Raw genomic sequence first — 18113 nt, 5'->3', positions numbered from 1 at the left:
TTAAGTCCTAACTGGTGTAAAAATTCAGACCAGGAGTCGTCCCAGGAAACAACCCTCAGAAACAGGCTACAGAAGTGGTTTGGTCATGTCTTGGGCTGGACTGCAGTGCTGAGCTCCTTTCCCAGTGGGACACAGTGTGGTGACAAATGACAGCATGCAGTGTCAGCCTCATGAATCAGGTTATCCCCCATAGATGATTTTTAGGTTTGTGTCTCCTTCACTTGACCACTATGGCAACAATAATCACCATACATATTGTTACATGAGGTGGGCTCTCATGAATGCACTGGAGCCTTTACAGAGAGAAAATGAGAAGCTCTCAGCTCATGTCCTAGTTAGAGAACAAAAGAACTTCTATCAAAGCCCTAAAAGTATCACTTATTTCTAATCCTTACAGGACTTACATTCTTAGAAATAAAACACAGAATCTAAGTGTGTAGATTGCAAAGTTATAATGTCATGTAACTTCAGAGTCTTGCTGAGTTGCTCATGTGAAAGTTAGGAGACATATTTCAGAAGAGTTGAACTCTGGACTCAGAATAGGGCCACCTGGTTGCACTAAACAAAGCAGAGAATGAGTAGAAAGCAGTTTGTCTCCTCTTGTTTCTGAAGAGATGAATCTTCACTTACAGGAAAACTCTGTCATAACCTCACCTGAGGCAGTTGTCTTACAGAGGACAGTCCTTCTCCCTAAGAACTGTCTTTCAACCCCTTGTTTCCTCAAGACACATAACTAGGGTCTGATTTCAAATTGCCCTAGGAAGTAAAGTACGGGTGCAACTCAGGAGGAAGAAGCAGACGCAAGAAAATTGCAAAGTTTTGATAAAGTATATTGTCAGATACCTCGTGAATATGAGTACTGTTAAAAAGGATAGAATCTAACACTGTGCTGAGCCAAATCTAATGACATGGGTGAACCTTCCAGATATTCTGGATTTGATTTTTGTTCTGAAACTGGAAGTATCTCAATCAGTTTACTTGGTGGTTGATGAAACTTGACCTTATGTTTATTTAATGAGGTGTCAGATCATTCCTAGCATGATGCAGAAGCAACTGAAGGCCTAGGGAGTTAGAAATGCTAGAGTGAATTCATCATATGAAATCTGCATACCCGTACCCCACAAATCCCATGAAGACCTGGAGGAGACACCTTTCAGTAAAGCATGGATACACCTATCATTTAGGGAAACACATGCCCTCTATGGGCCACACACTGCAGCACAGGACAACTCTCTGAGATTATGGAACACCAGAGCAACAGAGGCCAAAGAGTAACAATTAAAAGCCAAAGACAATGTGGGTGCACTTATTATAATGGGAAATAGTCAATGTTGGAATTCTTACACCCACCAGGGCCTTAGAAAGTAGCTAACTGAAATAAGTCTAAGACTGAAATGGATTGGTAACCTACAAAAATGTTACCTGGTTATATATAATAGAAAATAGTAGGTCTTGTAACCAGCAACCTGACTTGTGTAGCCACAGTGGAGGAGGGGCTCAAGTTTTCAACCAGTATGTAACAAAGCAAGTTCACAGACCCAGGGCACCTTTATTGAAGGGTTGGTTTGTGCCCTTGAAGAATGATGCAGCATCACTGGCATAAGTAATTACTGTAAATCTCCAAGCCTTTCTCAAGAGATCTGAGTCCATTACTAGAGTGACTAGGAAAAAGAAAATTACATCTGTCAGAGATTAACAGAAATTGGCTCTTAAATGGTTCTAATTCCTTATTCAAAATTTCACTCTGGTCCACCAAAGAGGGGCTCATGGCTATCAGGTCATAGGCAATAGTTTACCCCAGGACCAACTCATAGTGGCTCCAGTAGATCCAGGGACCCACTCTGAAGTTATTTTCCCAGTTCCTGAATATATGAATTGGGATGTTCTTGTCAACCAGCAAAATACCCACACTGGTTCTCTGTCCCAGTGATTAAGGTAGGTAGGGTCACATATAGGCCCCTGGAAATTGTACTGGAAGCAATGCTACTGCAAAAGATCTGAAAGATGTAGGAGTGGTGATACTTGTTACATCTTCATTCAGCTTGCCTCTTTTTTAAGTCTGACTGCTTCTCTAGGGAAGTCCCAGGTTTATAATGGAGGGGATGTGTTATAAGGCCTCTCTATGAGCTAGAATGCCAGAGAAAGTCCAGAGGTTTTTAGCCATAATCAGGTGACAAACAGAATCCAGCTGAGCACTCTGTGGTGCATTCCCAGAAGTTAGTTAGCATACAGTCTGTCACAAGCATCATTTCTGTACCAGAGGCTGTGCTAGGCATGTCAGGAGCATCATGGAAAATGATTATGGTATGGGGCTCAAAGAGTTCATGTTCGTAACATGTAGTGAGACACCATTTCACGTGGCAAGTGCTCTCACAAGAACATGCAAATAGTGGACTTCTGTCAAGATGGTGGAGTAGATAAATGCTGTGCTTTCCTCCTCCCACAACCCATCAAATTTACAACTAAATTATAGAACAATCTCTCTTTAGAACCACCTGAAGACTAGCTGAACAGACTCCTATAACTAAGACTACAAAGAAGAGCCACAAATAAAAAGCCATCAAAACTGGTAAGAGGGGTGGAGATGTGGAATGGGCTGGTCCCACACCCACTTATGGCAGGATGGGGAGGAATATCTTGGCTAAGGATGTTCCCCTGTGGAGCAAGGGGTCCTATCTGCACACTGGGCTCCCTAGCCTGGAGCACCAGTGCAGGAATGAGGAGTCCCCACAACACCTGGCTGTGAAAATCAACAAGGAATTCTGTCTGGGTGACAGAGAAGGTTGTATCTATTTTTTAAAGTGTAGACACATTCTCCTAGATATAATCAGATTCCTTACCAAGGATGCTGTGTCACAGAATATGATTGCAAAAGGGAACATGATATACACTCTTTCTCAGGTGGGAAACTATGTCCCAGACATGTAAAACAATGATTCTAAGGTCAACAGCTCATAACAGGCAGAAGTTGTGAGGTCCCACAGGCCAAACAACACCTGGAATCATATTGTCGCTGAGACCATATTAAGGGATTTAGTTACAGAATGCTTGGGAAACTTACCTAAAGGCCAGAAAAAGGAACTATGCTTTCCATTTCTTTTTCACATACATATTTTTTATTCTTACAGAGAAAAAGAAATTCACTTTACAACAGCAACCAGAGTAAGAACAAAAATCTAGAAAAGTGCCAAAGCAACACAAACTCTGAAACACCCTCAGCCGCCACCCCCCCAAAAAAAGTATAGAAGTCTTCCCAAAAGAATAGAAAACAGCAAGAAAAGTGTATTCTCTTTTAGGAGCTATTAAAGGGATGTCATTCCCAGGTTATACTGTATCTCTTCATCTTTATAAAAATAAAACACAAAACAGCTCCGCACAAAGCTGTATCCAGGGTTGTCTGCTTTTCCCCAAAGTGGAAGGATTAGGGTTTCCATTTGGATCACCTCCCCAGTAGCTCCTTCTTCTCTAACAGACATCCTGCTACATCTCCTGGCAAAGCTTACAAGATTTTAACAGAATACTCTACCCTAACAGTTTGACATTCCTGGAAAAAGTCTGTAAAACCCTTGGAAATAAAATGGAAAACTGAGAGCATTATCTCTCACCACAGCCAAGTGTTATCATACATATAAAAAATAATTGGGGAATGAAATTTACTCTTCAGCCCTGATATCTCCTCAGATTCAGAGTTGTACATCCAACTATCTGATGGACATCTCCAGTTGAGTGATGACTACAGGTATTTCGATTAATCTTATCTAAAACAGAATGTTGATTTCCAGTATCCTCCCCGTTCCTGCACACAAACTCCTGCTCCTGTTTGCCCATGTTAGGAAAAAAATATTAAATATTTTTTTTATGAGGTTGCTTAGGTCATTTTGGAGATTTGTGATTCCTTTGCTTCCATTTACAATATGCCCTGAATCCCACAACTTCCACCACCCTGCCCTCGTTCAGACATATTCCACTCGAACAGTCTTCTGATTCATCTCAAGTGTTATTAAATCCCTTCTCAATTTCCCCCGATCATCCACTGTCCACATACAGACCAGAATGATCTTAAAAAGTAAAACATTTCACGTCCCTCTTTAGCTCTAAACCTTCCACAGCTATCCATTACCCTTGGAATACAATCCCATTCCTGACAGTGGCCTACAAAACTCTCCTGGTTGCCCCTAATGTAGGCCTCTAACTGATTCTACCACACCTGCCCTACATCACATGCTCTAACCCACTGTCCTTGTTTTAAATCAGCATGTTTTATACTCGTTGTTCCAATTACCTGGTACACTCCTCCCCAAAGTCTTCGAACAGCTGATTCTGATTCATTTTTCAGCTCTCTAAGCAATTGTCACCTCCGAGATAGCTTTCCTAAACACGTGATCTGAAACAATCCCATGCTACCAGTTACCCTCTGTCCTCATGCCCCACTGTGTTCTCTCTGCTTTCTGAAATTAAATGCTCCCATATGTCTCTCTCACTGGTGAAAAGCCCTCCAACATCTGGGACCATATACTAGGTGCTCAAATATTTAAAAGGATGACTGACTGAATGCAACATTTCATGATTAATGTTTTAAAGATGCTAGCTAGCACCAAGAGGACATGTGGGCATTATAAATAGAATATAAGAAACATGGAAACTGATGCCTGCTGAACAATGGGAAAGGAAATGGGTTCCCATAATAATGGAAAACTGGAAGCAGATACACCTCACCAAACTGGGCTCCATTTTCCCTTCATAAGAATACGCTTCAGCAAAGCAGATTTTGATTCAAAAACTAGTTTGAAAAAATTCCCTTAAATGGCTCCTTAGCTTTAGCATAGCGCAAAATCAAGCTCCATCAAGACCATCCACAGCCCTGTTGGGGCCTTCAGTGGGCTTTGGGTAGCTGCTCTCAAACATACTGAATCTGTTTCTGCTCATTTTAACAACCTGACTTCCATAGGGTTTCAAAATCCTTGGCAAATAAAGTGAGAATTTAGTCTAATCTTATAGTGCGTCGTATGTGTGGTGTGTGTCATCCCTTCCTGCCAATAAACACCAAACCTTAAACTTTGCAAGGATGCAAGGAGGTTCAGAATTAAATGTGCCCAAAAGAAACTGACAGCGGCATAAGGGAAGGAGGGAGGTGGGTAACGGGGAAAGGAAGGGGAAGAGTCAAATCAAGGAGCATGTATAAAGGACCCATGAACAAAGCCAAAGTGGGGAAGGATTGAAGGAGGGAGGTGGGGGCAGGTAGGGCAGGAGAAAGTGGTGATGGGAAAATGGAGACAAATGTATTTGAACAATAAAAAATAATAATAATAAATAAATAAAAATAAAAAACAAAATTAAAAAAAGAAGTTAAGTGTGCCCAAATACAGGGCAAGGCAAAAGTAGGTTTCCAGTTGTTTGTCTGGAATAAAGACATACAGATTATGATTCTTACAACAACTTTATTAACTCAAAAGAATGTCACTCACAACTGTAAACCTACTTTGCCCTCCCCTGTATATTCAAGGACTCTCTGTGCAATCGACTGAATGTTTGTGTTCCCTCAAAATTCATATGGTTAGCTTCTAACCCCCAATGTGAGGGGACTCTTGTACGTATTAGGTCATGAGGGTGAAGCCCTGTTGAATGAGATTAGCACTCTCTTCCCTCTTTCAACCACATAAAAATCTGTCAAAAATTCTAATAAAATTATTTCTTCATTTAAGTTTTGTGCTTCATAGGTATAATGCCATATGAAGTTAGTTTCTAATTATCTAATTATCATTTACCAGTTAAGAAAAGACGTTAGGTCCTGGCTGGGCAGCTCCATTGCTTGGAATGTAATCCCAATATGCCAGGGTTGTGGGGTTGATCCATGATGAGGGCACATACAAGAATCAACCGATAAATGCATAAATAAGTGAAACAACAAATTGATGTTTTTTTCCTCTCTTCTTTTCTCTCTCTCTCTCTAAAAAACTTCTAAAGTTTTTTAAGAAATCAGAAGAAAAGAAGTACGAGAAGAGAAGGAGAAGGGGGAGGAGAAGGGGAAGAAAGAGGAGGAGAAGGAGGAGAAGAAGGACAAAGGGGAGGGGGAGGAGGAGTAGAAGGGGAGAGGAGAAAAGAAGGAGAAAGAAGAAAGAGAAAACTTATTCTACTATAAAGTAGAAGGACCTTTTTGGCTAAACCAGCAGCTCAAAACAAGACAGCAGGCTCAAAATGGAGTCACTTATGCTAAATCCCTTGTCACCAAAAGGAGACTTAATCATACTTCCAGCCTCCCCCAAAAATGGAATTTTAAACCAGTCAGTAAGTAGCTACCTGATCTGTACTAATAAGGTAATCTGCTATCCCCTAGGAAAGTGACCTTGTCACAACCAATCCATGTTTTACAGTGTGACTTCCTTGTTCCACTTTCTTCTGTCTATAACAGTATTTCATTTGGTACAGCTCCTCAAAGCTCCTTTCTATCTGCTAGACAAGATGCTGCCCTATTAATGAATCCTTGAATAAAGCCAATTTCTTTAAAATCACTCAGTCCAGTTTTGTTCTTCAATGCATTGAGTTTCTTCAGTTATTCTTTTTCTAGAATGCAACTTCTTTTTCTCAGTGGATAAACTGAAATTTGTACCTTATTGTTTAATTTGAGGAGTTTTATAAGATTAAACAAATATATAACAAATGATGCAATCTACAGGCAAATCTATGAGCATGACCATTTGGTGGAATAATCTAGCTACTATATGATAAAAAAAATAGACGCAACATTGAAGACTCGAAAATCTATTACAGGAAAGTTGCTTAAATACAAACTCTGCCTCTTAATAAATTGTTAACTATTTTGTCTTAAGTGGTGACTTGATAAAGTTGAAACATTCACTGATAAGTATTTAAACCCATTCTGGAACATATAATTTAGATAACACTAAAATATTAATATCAAATTTACCCATTAAAGAAAATTCTACACCCGGCATCCTCTGGCACAAGTTTAATACTGACCAAAAAAACATGACTTGTGTGCTTTCTAGGGTTAGTCTTCATTCCCTTTTGTATCTTATTTCTCAACTCACTGATAATGCTGAAGTATTCACAGCTAAACATCTTTTCCCTTTTTCCTACTTTTTGGTAAGTGTGGATTAAGATCTCAATTGTTGCTTTTCAAGTTATAATGGGTTAAATGAAAATTTTTTAAACCCTAGATAAATTCAACCTGCACTACATCTTGCTACAATTCCAAAGTTGAACTTGGAGAAAGTATGTACAAGAAACATGATCTGCCCATATTGTCAAAATTGACATTTGCTTCCTATGATTTTTAAACGTCTCTCACATTCAACTAGAAAAAGAGATGCACTTAAGTTACATTTGCAAAAGCCATATTTGACCAATATTTTCACTACTCTTAAGTGTTTTTCTTAAGCATTGCCTTCCATTTTTTACACTCTTGACCCTACCATATTTCTCCTACATAAATCAACTAAAAGGTTTAGAACAAAGATCTTTGAATAAATTTAACAGTTTGTAAATAGATCCCTCTTCTTTCCCCAGATTCCATAGTTGTCAAATCTTTTTGGATTCTGTCTTGAGAAGAAAAATGTATAGAAATATGTGCAGTATTAACTTGGATTACTTTTTAGAAGTTCATGTCAATCTCACCTAGATATGTATCAAAAATATCCCATCTTCCCTTCTCTCCCTCCTCATTTACAAGCTAGCACATAGTCTTTAAGCAGAAGTAACAAGGAAGGGCAGAATTTCAGACATACCAGGAATATTGATTAACTCTATTCCTTTCGGTAAGGCAATTTCCTGATTGAACAGAGCACTGGTGGGTAAACCTAGAAGATTCATATCTTTCAAGCTAAGCCTTTTCAAGGACAGATGTCAAGGTGAGCGGTGTTCCTAGGATTTCTCAGCAACCTGAAAGGGTTTGTGAATTATTGGGAAAGATGGGCACCACCTCCCAGCAGCGCTTAGGTCTGCTCTAAAACAGCGAAGCCCAGCTCGAAATTCACGTCGCATTCTGTATCCCTGAGTCAGAAGGGGAGGCGCGCGCGCGCACACGCACACACACGCGCGCATACACACACCCACCCACCCAGAAAGTCCGCAGCGAGGGGTCAGGCCTGCAGGCTCTAAGCAGTCAGCCTCCATCTCCCAAACCAGGGGACAGCTCCCCTAAGCCCAGAGTCGCAGCCGCTTGTCTTTGCTGTCCTAGGCTTTTCCTACCGGATAGGAGGGTCGGTGCTGGCCTTACCTCGGGGGCTGCTTTCTTGCAAGCACTGCGGGGCGGTGGGGGTGATGTTTCCCGAATGGGGGGCTGACAGCAGAGGCGAGCGTTCGTCCGCACCCTCAGCAGCCATGACTGCGGCGGCAGCGGCGGGCCGGGCGGGACCGGCTGGGCTGCTCCGGAGGAGGGGTCGGGGCTGCGGCCCGCCGCCCAGAGGCCAAGACCTGTCACAAGGCGAGAGGCTGGGAGGCGAGCGCACCGGGGATCAGGACGCGGGAGGGGAGGTCAAGGAAAAAGAAAAAGTGAAGAGGAGACGAGGAAGAAGGGGAGACTGAGGGGGAGGAGGCCTGGGAGTCGGGAACCCTGGTAAAGGGGAAGGGAGAGGACACCAAGGAGGAGGGGCAAAGCGGGAAGTGGAAGAAAGGGGAGGGGCAGAGGACTGGGAGGAGGGGTTGACCGCGGGAGAGGCTAGCAGGAAGAAGGGTCTGCAGCCCTTTTCTCTCTAAACTTGACATTTCCATAACTGAGAAGGGTGAGAAGCAGCCTGAAGGGTCAGAAGGAAAAGCCTGCGACTCCGGTCCAGGAGCCCTGCAGCTAACATGGATTTCAAGTTCACCCCCTCCAGGGAGGGATTCTTCCTGTCAAACTTTGCAGCTCCTTCCTCGGGTTATCAATTCTTTCTTGAGGGCTGCTTCTGTTGTTAGAAAATCAATTTTCAACATCTGTTGTCTAAGAGAAAGTAAATTTCTGATAATGTTTTGTTAATTTTTAAATAGCTGTTTGGCACTCTAGTAGCAATGACTTATTGAAACGATGCATACAGGTTTAGGTTTCATTTTACAAAGTAGGTTACTATTTTAGTTTTGTTTTTGTACTAAATTGTTTCTGGGACATAGACAATAATGAAGTTTATGAATGCCATAAGGCAATGGAAGACTATATTCTTGAGATAATGATTTAAAATTATCTTTCACGTGTAAAAGTAAAAAAAAAAAAAAAAGCTGGACACAGTTCTTATTTTGCTTTCTGTGTTTATTTTAATTTTTTTCTTTCTTTGTTTTTCTTTTTTGGTAGTTTGTTGAAGTAGTTTAAAAATCAAAGCCTTGAACATGCCCAGGTAAAAAATACAATAGGACCATAGCTATTGGCTTGATGGTAATTTTTCTGCAATATTTATCTGCATCATTCAACAAATATTTATTATGTTCTTGCAGGGTCTACAAAGCTGAATTAGGCAAGTCTTAGTCCTCAGGTGCCTGCAAGGTAGCAGAGTCAAAAACAAACCAAAAAGGAATCTAGTAGTCCTAGCCATAGATCTAAAGTGGCATGAGAAAAAACAGACTTTAAACAATTGAAACTACTTCTTCTATGTCATTAAGAAGGGCCTTCATTTTGCTCTCTGAAGATACTCTTTTTTTCAAAAAGTGCATTTAGGAACCAGCTGAAATCCTAAGAAAAGAATCAAAAAATGATATCTTCTAATATACATCATACTTTGTGGGTCAGTAATATCAGGATACAATATAATATAAGGATCCTCCTATGATAAAATGCAGGGGCATCTATAGGTTTCCAGGAACCTGGGAACTGAGGGGTCAAGATGTAGCACTCCCTACAATAGTGAACAATTTAGAAAATAAGCAGCAAAATTTTTACAGCTGCAGCCTGGCAGCTATTGAGCTAAAGAAACTTTTAAGAAGAATAGAAAAAAAATCATATTACCATAGTAGTGTCTTATCCTGTGATCAGTCACACTCTGTGGTAACAGAGTGTTCACATTTCAATTACCCGCCAACCCTTGATCTCCAGCTTACTTTGTGGGAACAGAAACTGTATCTCTCATTCACCATGACTTCTACCACATCTAACACAATGCCTGGCATAGTAATAAGTGCTTAATAACTATTTGCCAAATGAATAAGGAAAAGAGTATATAAACAAATCCCACATAATCCCAGAATCTCACTAAAAGAAATTGCTAGAAAAAGGTAAGAGCATTTCTTGATTTTTTTTTGATGAATATGATAATTTTGCCATCTGACTGACCAGTGTTTTAATTGTTTAATTCTATTTCTACAACTAGGATTTCTTTATTGTTTATGTAAAAATTATCAGTATACATTTTTTTCTTTTACGGATTTTCTATCTGTTTCAGACCTCCTTTGAGGGTATTACGACTAATGACAATTACCCTCCTTATAATATAAAAGGTAGTAGATCTACTGAGATTATAACTGTAAAAATGTTGAGTTTTACAAAAATTTTAAAAAGTTTATTAATGAGCATCACTTTGTTCTAGTTTAAAGATAATACTATAGTTTATAGTTCCTCAATAAATGTTAAATAATACTCATCAAGCTAAGGCATTAATGATTACACCTTACCATCTCACTTCAGGTGAGCTATATGTCCTTTAGAATAATAACACAATATATGCACATAATGTGTGAACTATTAAGAGATGTATCTTATTACTTACGTAACCACTGAAGATACAGTTTCAGTTGTCTACAGCTGAATAATAAGCCACACCAAAACCCAGCAACTTAAAACAACATCTGTTATTTTTCATGATTCTGTATGTTGAATTAGTGGTTATTATTTCAGTTTTTCCTGGGCTTACTCAGGCAGCTGGAAGGCTGGCTGAGGGCTAGACTGAGATGAATCAGCTGGGATGACCAGGCATCTTTCTCTCTCTCTCCCTCTCTGTAGTCTTTCATTCCAGGCTGTTCACATGCCTGGTAGTCTCATAGCAGTAGTCCAGCATGGTCCAGCAGCACAACTGAAAAACTTTCCACAGCCCTGGCTGAGTAGCTCAGTTGGTCGTAGCATTGTCCTGACATGCTAATGTTATGGGTTTAGCCCCTGGTCAGGGCACATACAAGAATCAACAAATGAATGCATGCATAAGTGGAACAGCAATTCTCTCTCCTCTCTCCTCCACTCTCTCTCATCAACAAATAAAAACAAATTTTAAAAAAACTCTCCACAGAACCACTTCAGATCTAGGCTCTAAGCCTCAAGTAATGTCACTTCCACCACATTCTTCTACTTCTTTCAGCCTGCTTCCTGCCCAGAGAAAGTTGGGGACTCAGATGCCTCTTTTTATGATCAAAGAAAGTCACAAGGCCAATTGGGGAACCAGGTTCCATCTCTTTATAGGAAGAGTGACAATGTCCCATTACAAAAGAATGTGGGACACAGGAAGGCACGATTCTTTGCGGCCTCTATACAGCAATCTAGCATGATGTGTCCTCTGGTCACAGAATTTCCTTCCCAAGACTCCAATGTCTCATATAATCACCAAAGTCATTTTTTGTGTATCTTGTCATCTAAATCAAGTCCAGGTGAAGACAAATGTCCTCAGGTATGATTCTGCAGGTTTATCTCCTTGGACACAGCACCCATTGATTCAGAGCACTGTGAAATAGAAAGACAAACTGTGTGCCCTCCTCCTTTCTTCCCATCCCAGCCTTCAACATTTAATAGTAAAACATGAACAGGATAGCAGCAATAAACAAATTTTGTAAGACAGGAGGAGGGACGTAATTTGTTTTCAGAAGTGAAGGCACATAGCATACAAAAAACCACAAGATTCTGAAATCCAGTTGAGCATGTCACCAGCTCCCTTGATGCTAGAACCAAGGGGATGTTCCTTTATTGCAACATATTCTGCTCCTGGTATTAGTGGGTTTCCTCATCCATTGCTTTCCTTAGCTCTTGGTCCTGCCACTGATTTAGGTTCTTTTCCATAAGATATGAGTGGGCTCTTTTAGCTGGCAGGTGGTCTACAAATCATGCAAACTTTCCTGAGTCACATATTAATTGTATCTGTCAGTTATCTCTGAGCCAGCACTTCAATGAGCTATTCAGAAATTTTACTGAAATTAAATGAGGAGACTCAGCAAAGTCTTTAGGCATTTTGGAAGGTGCTGTATTTCCACTATGTCCTGCACGCATCCCATGAAGACCCTGGACCCAGGACCTCAGTTTTCATGTGTGAGATAAATGCCACAGTGTTTCTCTGATGTGTTTCATGGTGATATACTGGCAACCAAAAGAGACACCAATTAAGGCCCACTTTGAAATTGTAAAAATGCTATGCCACTATAAGTAGTTGGAGGTGTCTTGTCTTTCCCAGGGAGGGTGTCAAGACTGGGCACTCTACCCTTGTGAAGAGTAGGACCTAAAGCCATGTTTAGAGCACGCACAGTAGATCAATGACTCAGAGGGATGATACAGCCCCTCAGCATGCACAGTACAGTGTGGCAGACAATATGTGCTTATCTGAAGGGTAACACCACTCTCTCAGAGCATGTGTAGCAGAGTAACATAAACCACATGTGCCTATCGAGGTTACACAAAATAACATGCGCCTCTCAGAACTAATGTAAATATGTGCCTATCAGAGTTGATGTATACGACATGTGCCTATCAAGAGTGAGGAAAATAACATGTGCTTATCCAAATTAAGAAAAACATGTTTACAAGAAATTGTGCAAAATCAACATGACTTTGCAACCAAAAGAAGCATATAAACAGGACTTTAGACCATGAACAATGCATCCAGAGAGTGAGTCACTTTGAGACATCCTGCACATTCCACCTCAGGAGAGAAAGACCTACGTTGTGCTTCCGTCCCTCTGACTCTGCCTCACAAGACATCAACCACCCTCAATTGCCTCCTGGACCCGGACCTGATCTGGACTCTTGGGACTTGGGTTTGTTATTCTCCAATTCTCTCGTGTAATGTTATGGATGATTGTTTCTGAGTGATTATTATATGTTATTAGGTTAGTATGGACTTGGATTGAATCTGCATTATTAAAAGCCAAGTGAATAGCATAGTCACCTGTGTTGACTCACTGTTATTCCTTAGTGCTGGTGTCACCTGGTGGTTGTATAGGCAGCAGGGAGCTTTCAATTCCTGAGGCCCGGATCAGACAGCCCAAACAGCGATCGAAGGCTGACATATAGGAAAGACTAAATCATGAAACACATGCTCATGACACCCAGCCAGAGGCATTCCTTCACTGAGGACAGGGTGATAGAGGTGCATACTCACCATTTATACAGGGCTCATGGCTGGCTTCGACCAGACACTGAGAGAGAAAATGGCGGGAGGGGGGTAAGAGTCTAATCCTCCTCAAATCTTTGGTTTCAAATAATCTATCCAGAACTGGTACCGAGCCTCCCCAGGATCAAAAAGAAAACATGTTGCAGACACAGGAAAATGTGTTTTCCTAAAGCCCTAGGTTTGGTGTTACAGTTATCCTTAGCTTAAACAAAAACAACGGTAGCTTTGAAATCTCAGAGTTCTGAGTACATGGGGACTAAAGGTATTCTCATCAGAAAGAGAGGGGGATTTAATAATGAAATAAAGAAAGGTTATTTTTAAGACCCTGATAATAAAGAAGAAAAATGTAAACCTCATGTGAGTTGCTGATTCAGACGATCTTATTGATGCCTACTGTGATGAAGAGGAGACGATGGTGCAAAGGAGACCACAGTGAACAGGAGACAATGGTGGGGAGGAGACTGTGCTGGAGAGAAAATTGAGGCAGGGAGGAGACTATGATGAGAAGGAGATGTGATGGAGTGGAGAAGGGGTGGAGAGGAGACTTTGATGGGGCAAAGACCATGATGGAGAGGAGAAGATTGTTGGGGAGAGGAGCCTGCGACAAGGAGAAGACTGTGGTGAAGGATGCCGTGGTGGAAATGAGATTGTGAAGGGGAGTAAGCCTTGGCAGGGAGGTGATCATACTAAAGCATACTAAAGACAAGATTGTGATGTGGAGGAAACCTAGATGGGGAAGAGACTGTAAGTAAGAGGAGACTGTGACTGGGAGAAGAATGGTTGGGAATGAGACAATGATGGAAACAAGACTGTGGTGGGGAAACGAGACCATGTTGGGAAGAGACTGCAGTAAGGAGGAGACTGCAGTAGGGAGGAGATCCTGATGAAAAGGAGACATGATGGAGAGGGGAGAAAGAAACTCGAGCTACCCACAACTCAGGATTCCTGGCTAGGAGGTGAGTCCTGTTTACTTGGAAAACCCAAGGGTGCCCGAACCCCAAGTTTGTACAGCAGGGTAAAGCAGAGAGAGGTTCCTAAACAGAACACTCTTACCCTCTTTTCCCAGGGGAACTTAGTAATGGGTGTTTGTGGCAGGTAGAGGCCAGGGATACTACTAAACACCTACAATGCACAGGAAAGGCCCCATTACCAAGAATGCTAGCAGTGCCAAGGGTGAGAAACCTGGGCATCCCAGCCCAGGAGACACCGAAGACCCCTGTCCACCCCTTTCCTTGCTCTCTAACTTGGTCAAGTTTAAGAACCTTTTTTCTATCGCTATTGCTGGATGAACTTGTGCTCCAGTTTCAGAAGTCAGGAATGGAGGATCTCATTAGCTCCCTAACTGATGGCCTCAGAGTGGCCCCCAGCACACCACGCCCTCCCTTGCCCCTTCATTGTGGAGCAGCATCTAAAAAGGCGAGGCAAGCAGCTGCTGGCTTTAATGCTAGAAGGTTTGGTTTTGGCCTCCACAGTAATGTACAATGTGGCATTTGGGATAGAACATTTCAGTTGTACAAGATGAATAAATTCTAGAGGTTGGCTCAGTATGGTTCATGTAGTTAGCAATATAGTGTTGTGCACTTGAAATTTGCTAGGAGGATAGATCTTATCATGAGTGTTCTTACAACACACACAAATGGTGATAACAATAATTAATAAATAATTAAAGGAAACATTTGGAAGTGATGGGTGTGTTTATGGTGATGGTTTCAGAGATGTAAACTGGTCTCCAAATTCATCAAGTTGTATACCTTAAATATGTACAGCTTTTTGTATGTCAATCATAACTCCATAAAGTGGTTTTAGAAAAATAAAATGAAATAGGAGAGAATATAATCATCCAAAGCACTGAGCAATTGCCTGCCACAGTAAATACACAACTAATGTGATCATGTTTTAACATCAGCTCAGGACTGGGAGATGGGCCAACAAACACTTGGTGCCTGTGGCCACTGATCCCAGCCCAACCCAGCCAAGCAATGCTTCTGCTAATTCCAAGGCCCAAACAGAGAGACCAGCTCCAGATGGTGCTTGTTCCTGGCAGCTGAAGAAGGTGAGCTGCTCCAGACGTACAACACTTTTTTCTGGTTATAACTATCCTCCTTTTTTTTTTGTTGTCCAGGTCCCTAAATTTTAGCTCCTGTAAAATTTTAGTTTGCAGATTGTTGTGGACAGTTTGAAGTGTAAGATTTTTGTTGCTTTTATTCCCTGTCCTTGAGTCTAGAGATAAAGGTGGAAAAACTCCACACACTGTGAAAACAACAATAATACAAGAAGTGTTTTGCCTTTGGTGCCTCAGACTTCAAAGAAATGGCAAAGCACACCTCACTTTATACACAGCTCTTTTTACGGACATATCTATGCACATAAAATAAAATTGAACTGAAAGAAATGTTATTACTGAACTGTTGCTTTACAGAAGACAATTTGGTATAAACATCTCTAAGAAAATGTGTTTTTTAAAGGAACAAAAATGGGGCCCTGGCCAGGTAGCTCAGTTGGTTAGAGCATTAACTCGATATGCCAAGGTTATGTTTGATCCCTTGTCAGCACTCATTACAAGAATCAACCAATGAATTCACAAATAAGTGAAACAACAAATTGATGTTTCTCTCTCTCCCTTTCTCTCTCTAAAAAAATAATCAATACTTTTTTAAAAAGTAGTAAAAATGGGTTAAGATTGTAAATGTAAAGTATGTTTTATGAGTAGAGTCGGTTTTTTCTATTACTAAAGGAGAAGTGAGAAGACTATAAACCTGATTAGAGTTGCACCTCCTCACTGCCACCAGATGTATTAGGAGAACCCCAGAGAGCTGATTAGCTGATTAGCTTGGGGTCCCCCTTCTGCAAATATAGAGGGTATCGCTGGTGCTCTGGATCCTGAAAGGCCTGCAGTGGGTGAGGGCAGAGGAAAAGGGAGGTGGGTGATGGTCTATTTGTATCTTCTTTATTTTAGATTCCATTTTATTAATGTGTATTTTTATAGGAAATCACCTGTTTCCTCTAGGTTTCCAGTTTGATGCAATGAAGTTCTCCTATTTTACTTTCAATTTCTCCTGTCTTTCTAGGTTTTTACAGAATTGTTATAATCAGAGAATAAATATTTCTACTTTATTGTTAATTTAAGTCTATATTTTATTTGGGTTCCCACATTCAAGGCTCAGTGTCAGCCTGGTGCCTCTGTTAATTACCTCTCTGATCTTTCAACCAGGAAAATTAATGTGACAGCTGGGGTACTTGGTGATTGAATTGGGTGATATGATAGGAAATGAGACCAGGAGAAGAAATGAGACTGATAAAGAGCCTCAACACTGTGTGAATGATAGAGACTTTATCCTCTAGGTTGGGGGAAAGCTGTTAGTAGTTCTTATACATGGGAAGTGACAGGATTAGTCTCCAATTTGGAAAGATCAAGCTCATCACAGTGTGGACGTTGGACTAGCTGACAGAGGGAGAGGAAGCAGAAACCAGTGAGAAGACTGATGATGAGAGGTGGAACCGAGGCAGGAACCATGAGGTTGCAGGGGAGCAGGGGGATGAAGACCAGAGAAAGCTGAGGATTAATCCAGCATACGTGCAAGAGTTAGTACCTAGGGGGAGCTTGGCTTTTTGGACACCAATAGGGGAGCTCATTCTACTAAAATGAGGCTATTGGCTAAATTCTTTATTTACCTAGCTCCTAGAAGATTAAAAAAACAAACAAACAAAGAATGGAAGAGGGAGGGAAGGTTAATGATGATTGCATGTTGGGCTAGAGTTAACATGCAGCACCTCACTGAATTCTCTCAGCCATCCTGAGAGAGAGTGGTTATCCCCATCTGACATAAAAGGATACTGAGTCTCCATCTATTTGCCTGAAATCACACAGTTAGTAGGTGGTAGAGCTAGAAGTCATCTCTGTTCCTGTCTGGGGTTCAGGCACTCCCCCATAAAAGTGCCACTATAGACTCCATTCTGAGCAGTTAGGAAGCTCTTGTCAGTTGAGACCTCAGAGGAAGGGAAAAAAGACAGATACAGATCGGTGATCTGGACAGAAGAGATTTTAAAACGCTAGAGGGCAGGCAGGGTGTAGAAGCAAGGAAAGCATGATATAGGAACCTGATTCTGGTTGTGCTCCAGTGAAGGGCCAGGCCACCTTCCACTCTTGTCCCCTTTCCCAGCTTCTTGCTCAAGCCCCACCCAAACACCAGCTTTGGTAAGTGCATGGCAAGTTGGACCATTAGGTTATGTGTAGATTCTCTTCAAATAGGATGACCAGGATTTAACCCAAAGCAGCAAGGCTACTTCGATTACTCTATTTGTCACAGGTTCCTGTGTGTGCAAGTTCTTCTGGCCCATCTTGGTCCATTTAGACTCTGGTTCTGAACTCATACCTGTGTTAGAATCAATCAGTCTTCAGTTTGAATATCTGTAAAATAGAGATAATAATTTTTCCTGCCTCCTCTGGCAAATGAAAGCAGCAGGTTAAATTAGGTATATAAAGGGCCTAAAACAGGAATTATCTCAAAATGAGCTTAGTAACAGGAGTCTGGATTTTCATTTTTATGAGTAGTAGGGAGAGCCCTTAAAGCAGGGACACACTCTTTGCTGCCATCTCATGAGAATCTTGGAAATAACACCTGAGTGCAGGTCAAAGGGCAAAGTTTTTCTTTGCTGCTACAGCATCTCCTGCGCATTTTAAGAATACTACCTAAATGGAAGTCACCAAGGAAAGCTATTCTCTGCTGCCATCTATTGTGCAACTACTGAATAACAAGTGGGTGTAAGCCATCTCAAGTTTTGTCTGCCAACTGGTGTGCATGGTTGAAATATACCTAAGTGAAGCTC

The 18113-nt window shown here is 41.2% G+C and overlaps 1 protein-coding gene across 2 annotated transcripts in view; it reads right to left on the bottom strand.

Annotated features, from left to right (window-relative positions):
* The window catches only part of PIP4P2 (phosphatidylinositol-4,5-bisphosphate 4-phosphatase 2), a 48553-nt gene extending 40176 nt beyond the window's left edge, over positions 1 to 8377 (bottom strand). For both annotated transcript variants that reach the window (XM_054595691.1, XM_054595692.1), the window contains exon 1: positions 8237 to 8377. In XM_054595691.1, the coding sequence (XP_054451666.1) occupies positions 8237 to 8342 (106 nt within the window). In that variant the 5' untranslated portion in view covers positions 8343 to 8377. The remainder of the gene's footprint in view (positions 1 to 8236) is intronic.
* Between the last annotated feature and the right edge of the window lie 9736 nt (positions 8378 to 18113).

Source organism: Pteronotus mesoamericanus, unplaced genomic scaffold (assembly GCF_021234165.1).
Source record: "Pteronotus mesoamericanus isolate MK-2021 breed Mesoamerican mustached bat unplaced genomic scaffold, CSHL_Meso_final scaffold_54, whole genome shotgun sequence".
NCBI lineage: Eukaryota > Metazoa > Chordata > Mammalia > Chiroptera > Mormoopidae > Pteronotus > Pteronotus mesoamericanus.
Note: the sequence above shows the minus strand (reverse complement) of the source record. Positions and strands in the feature narration are given on the sequence as shown.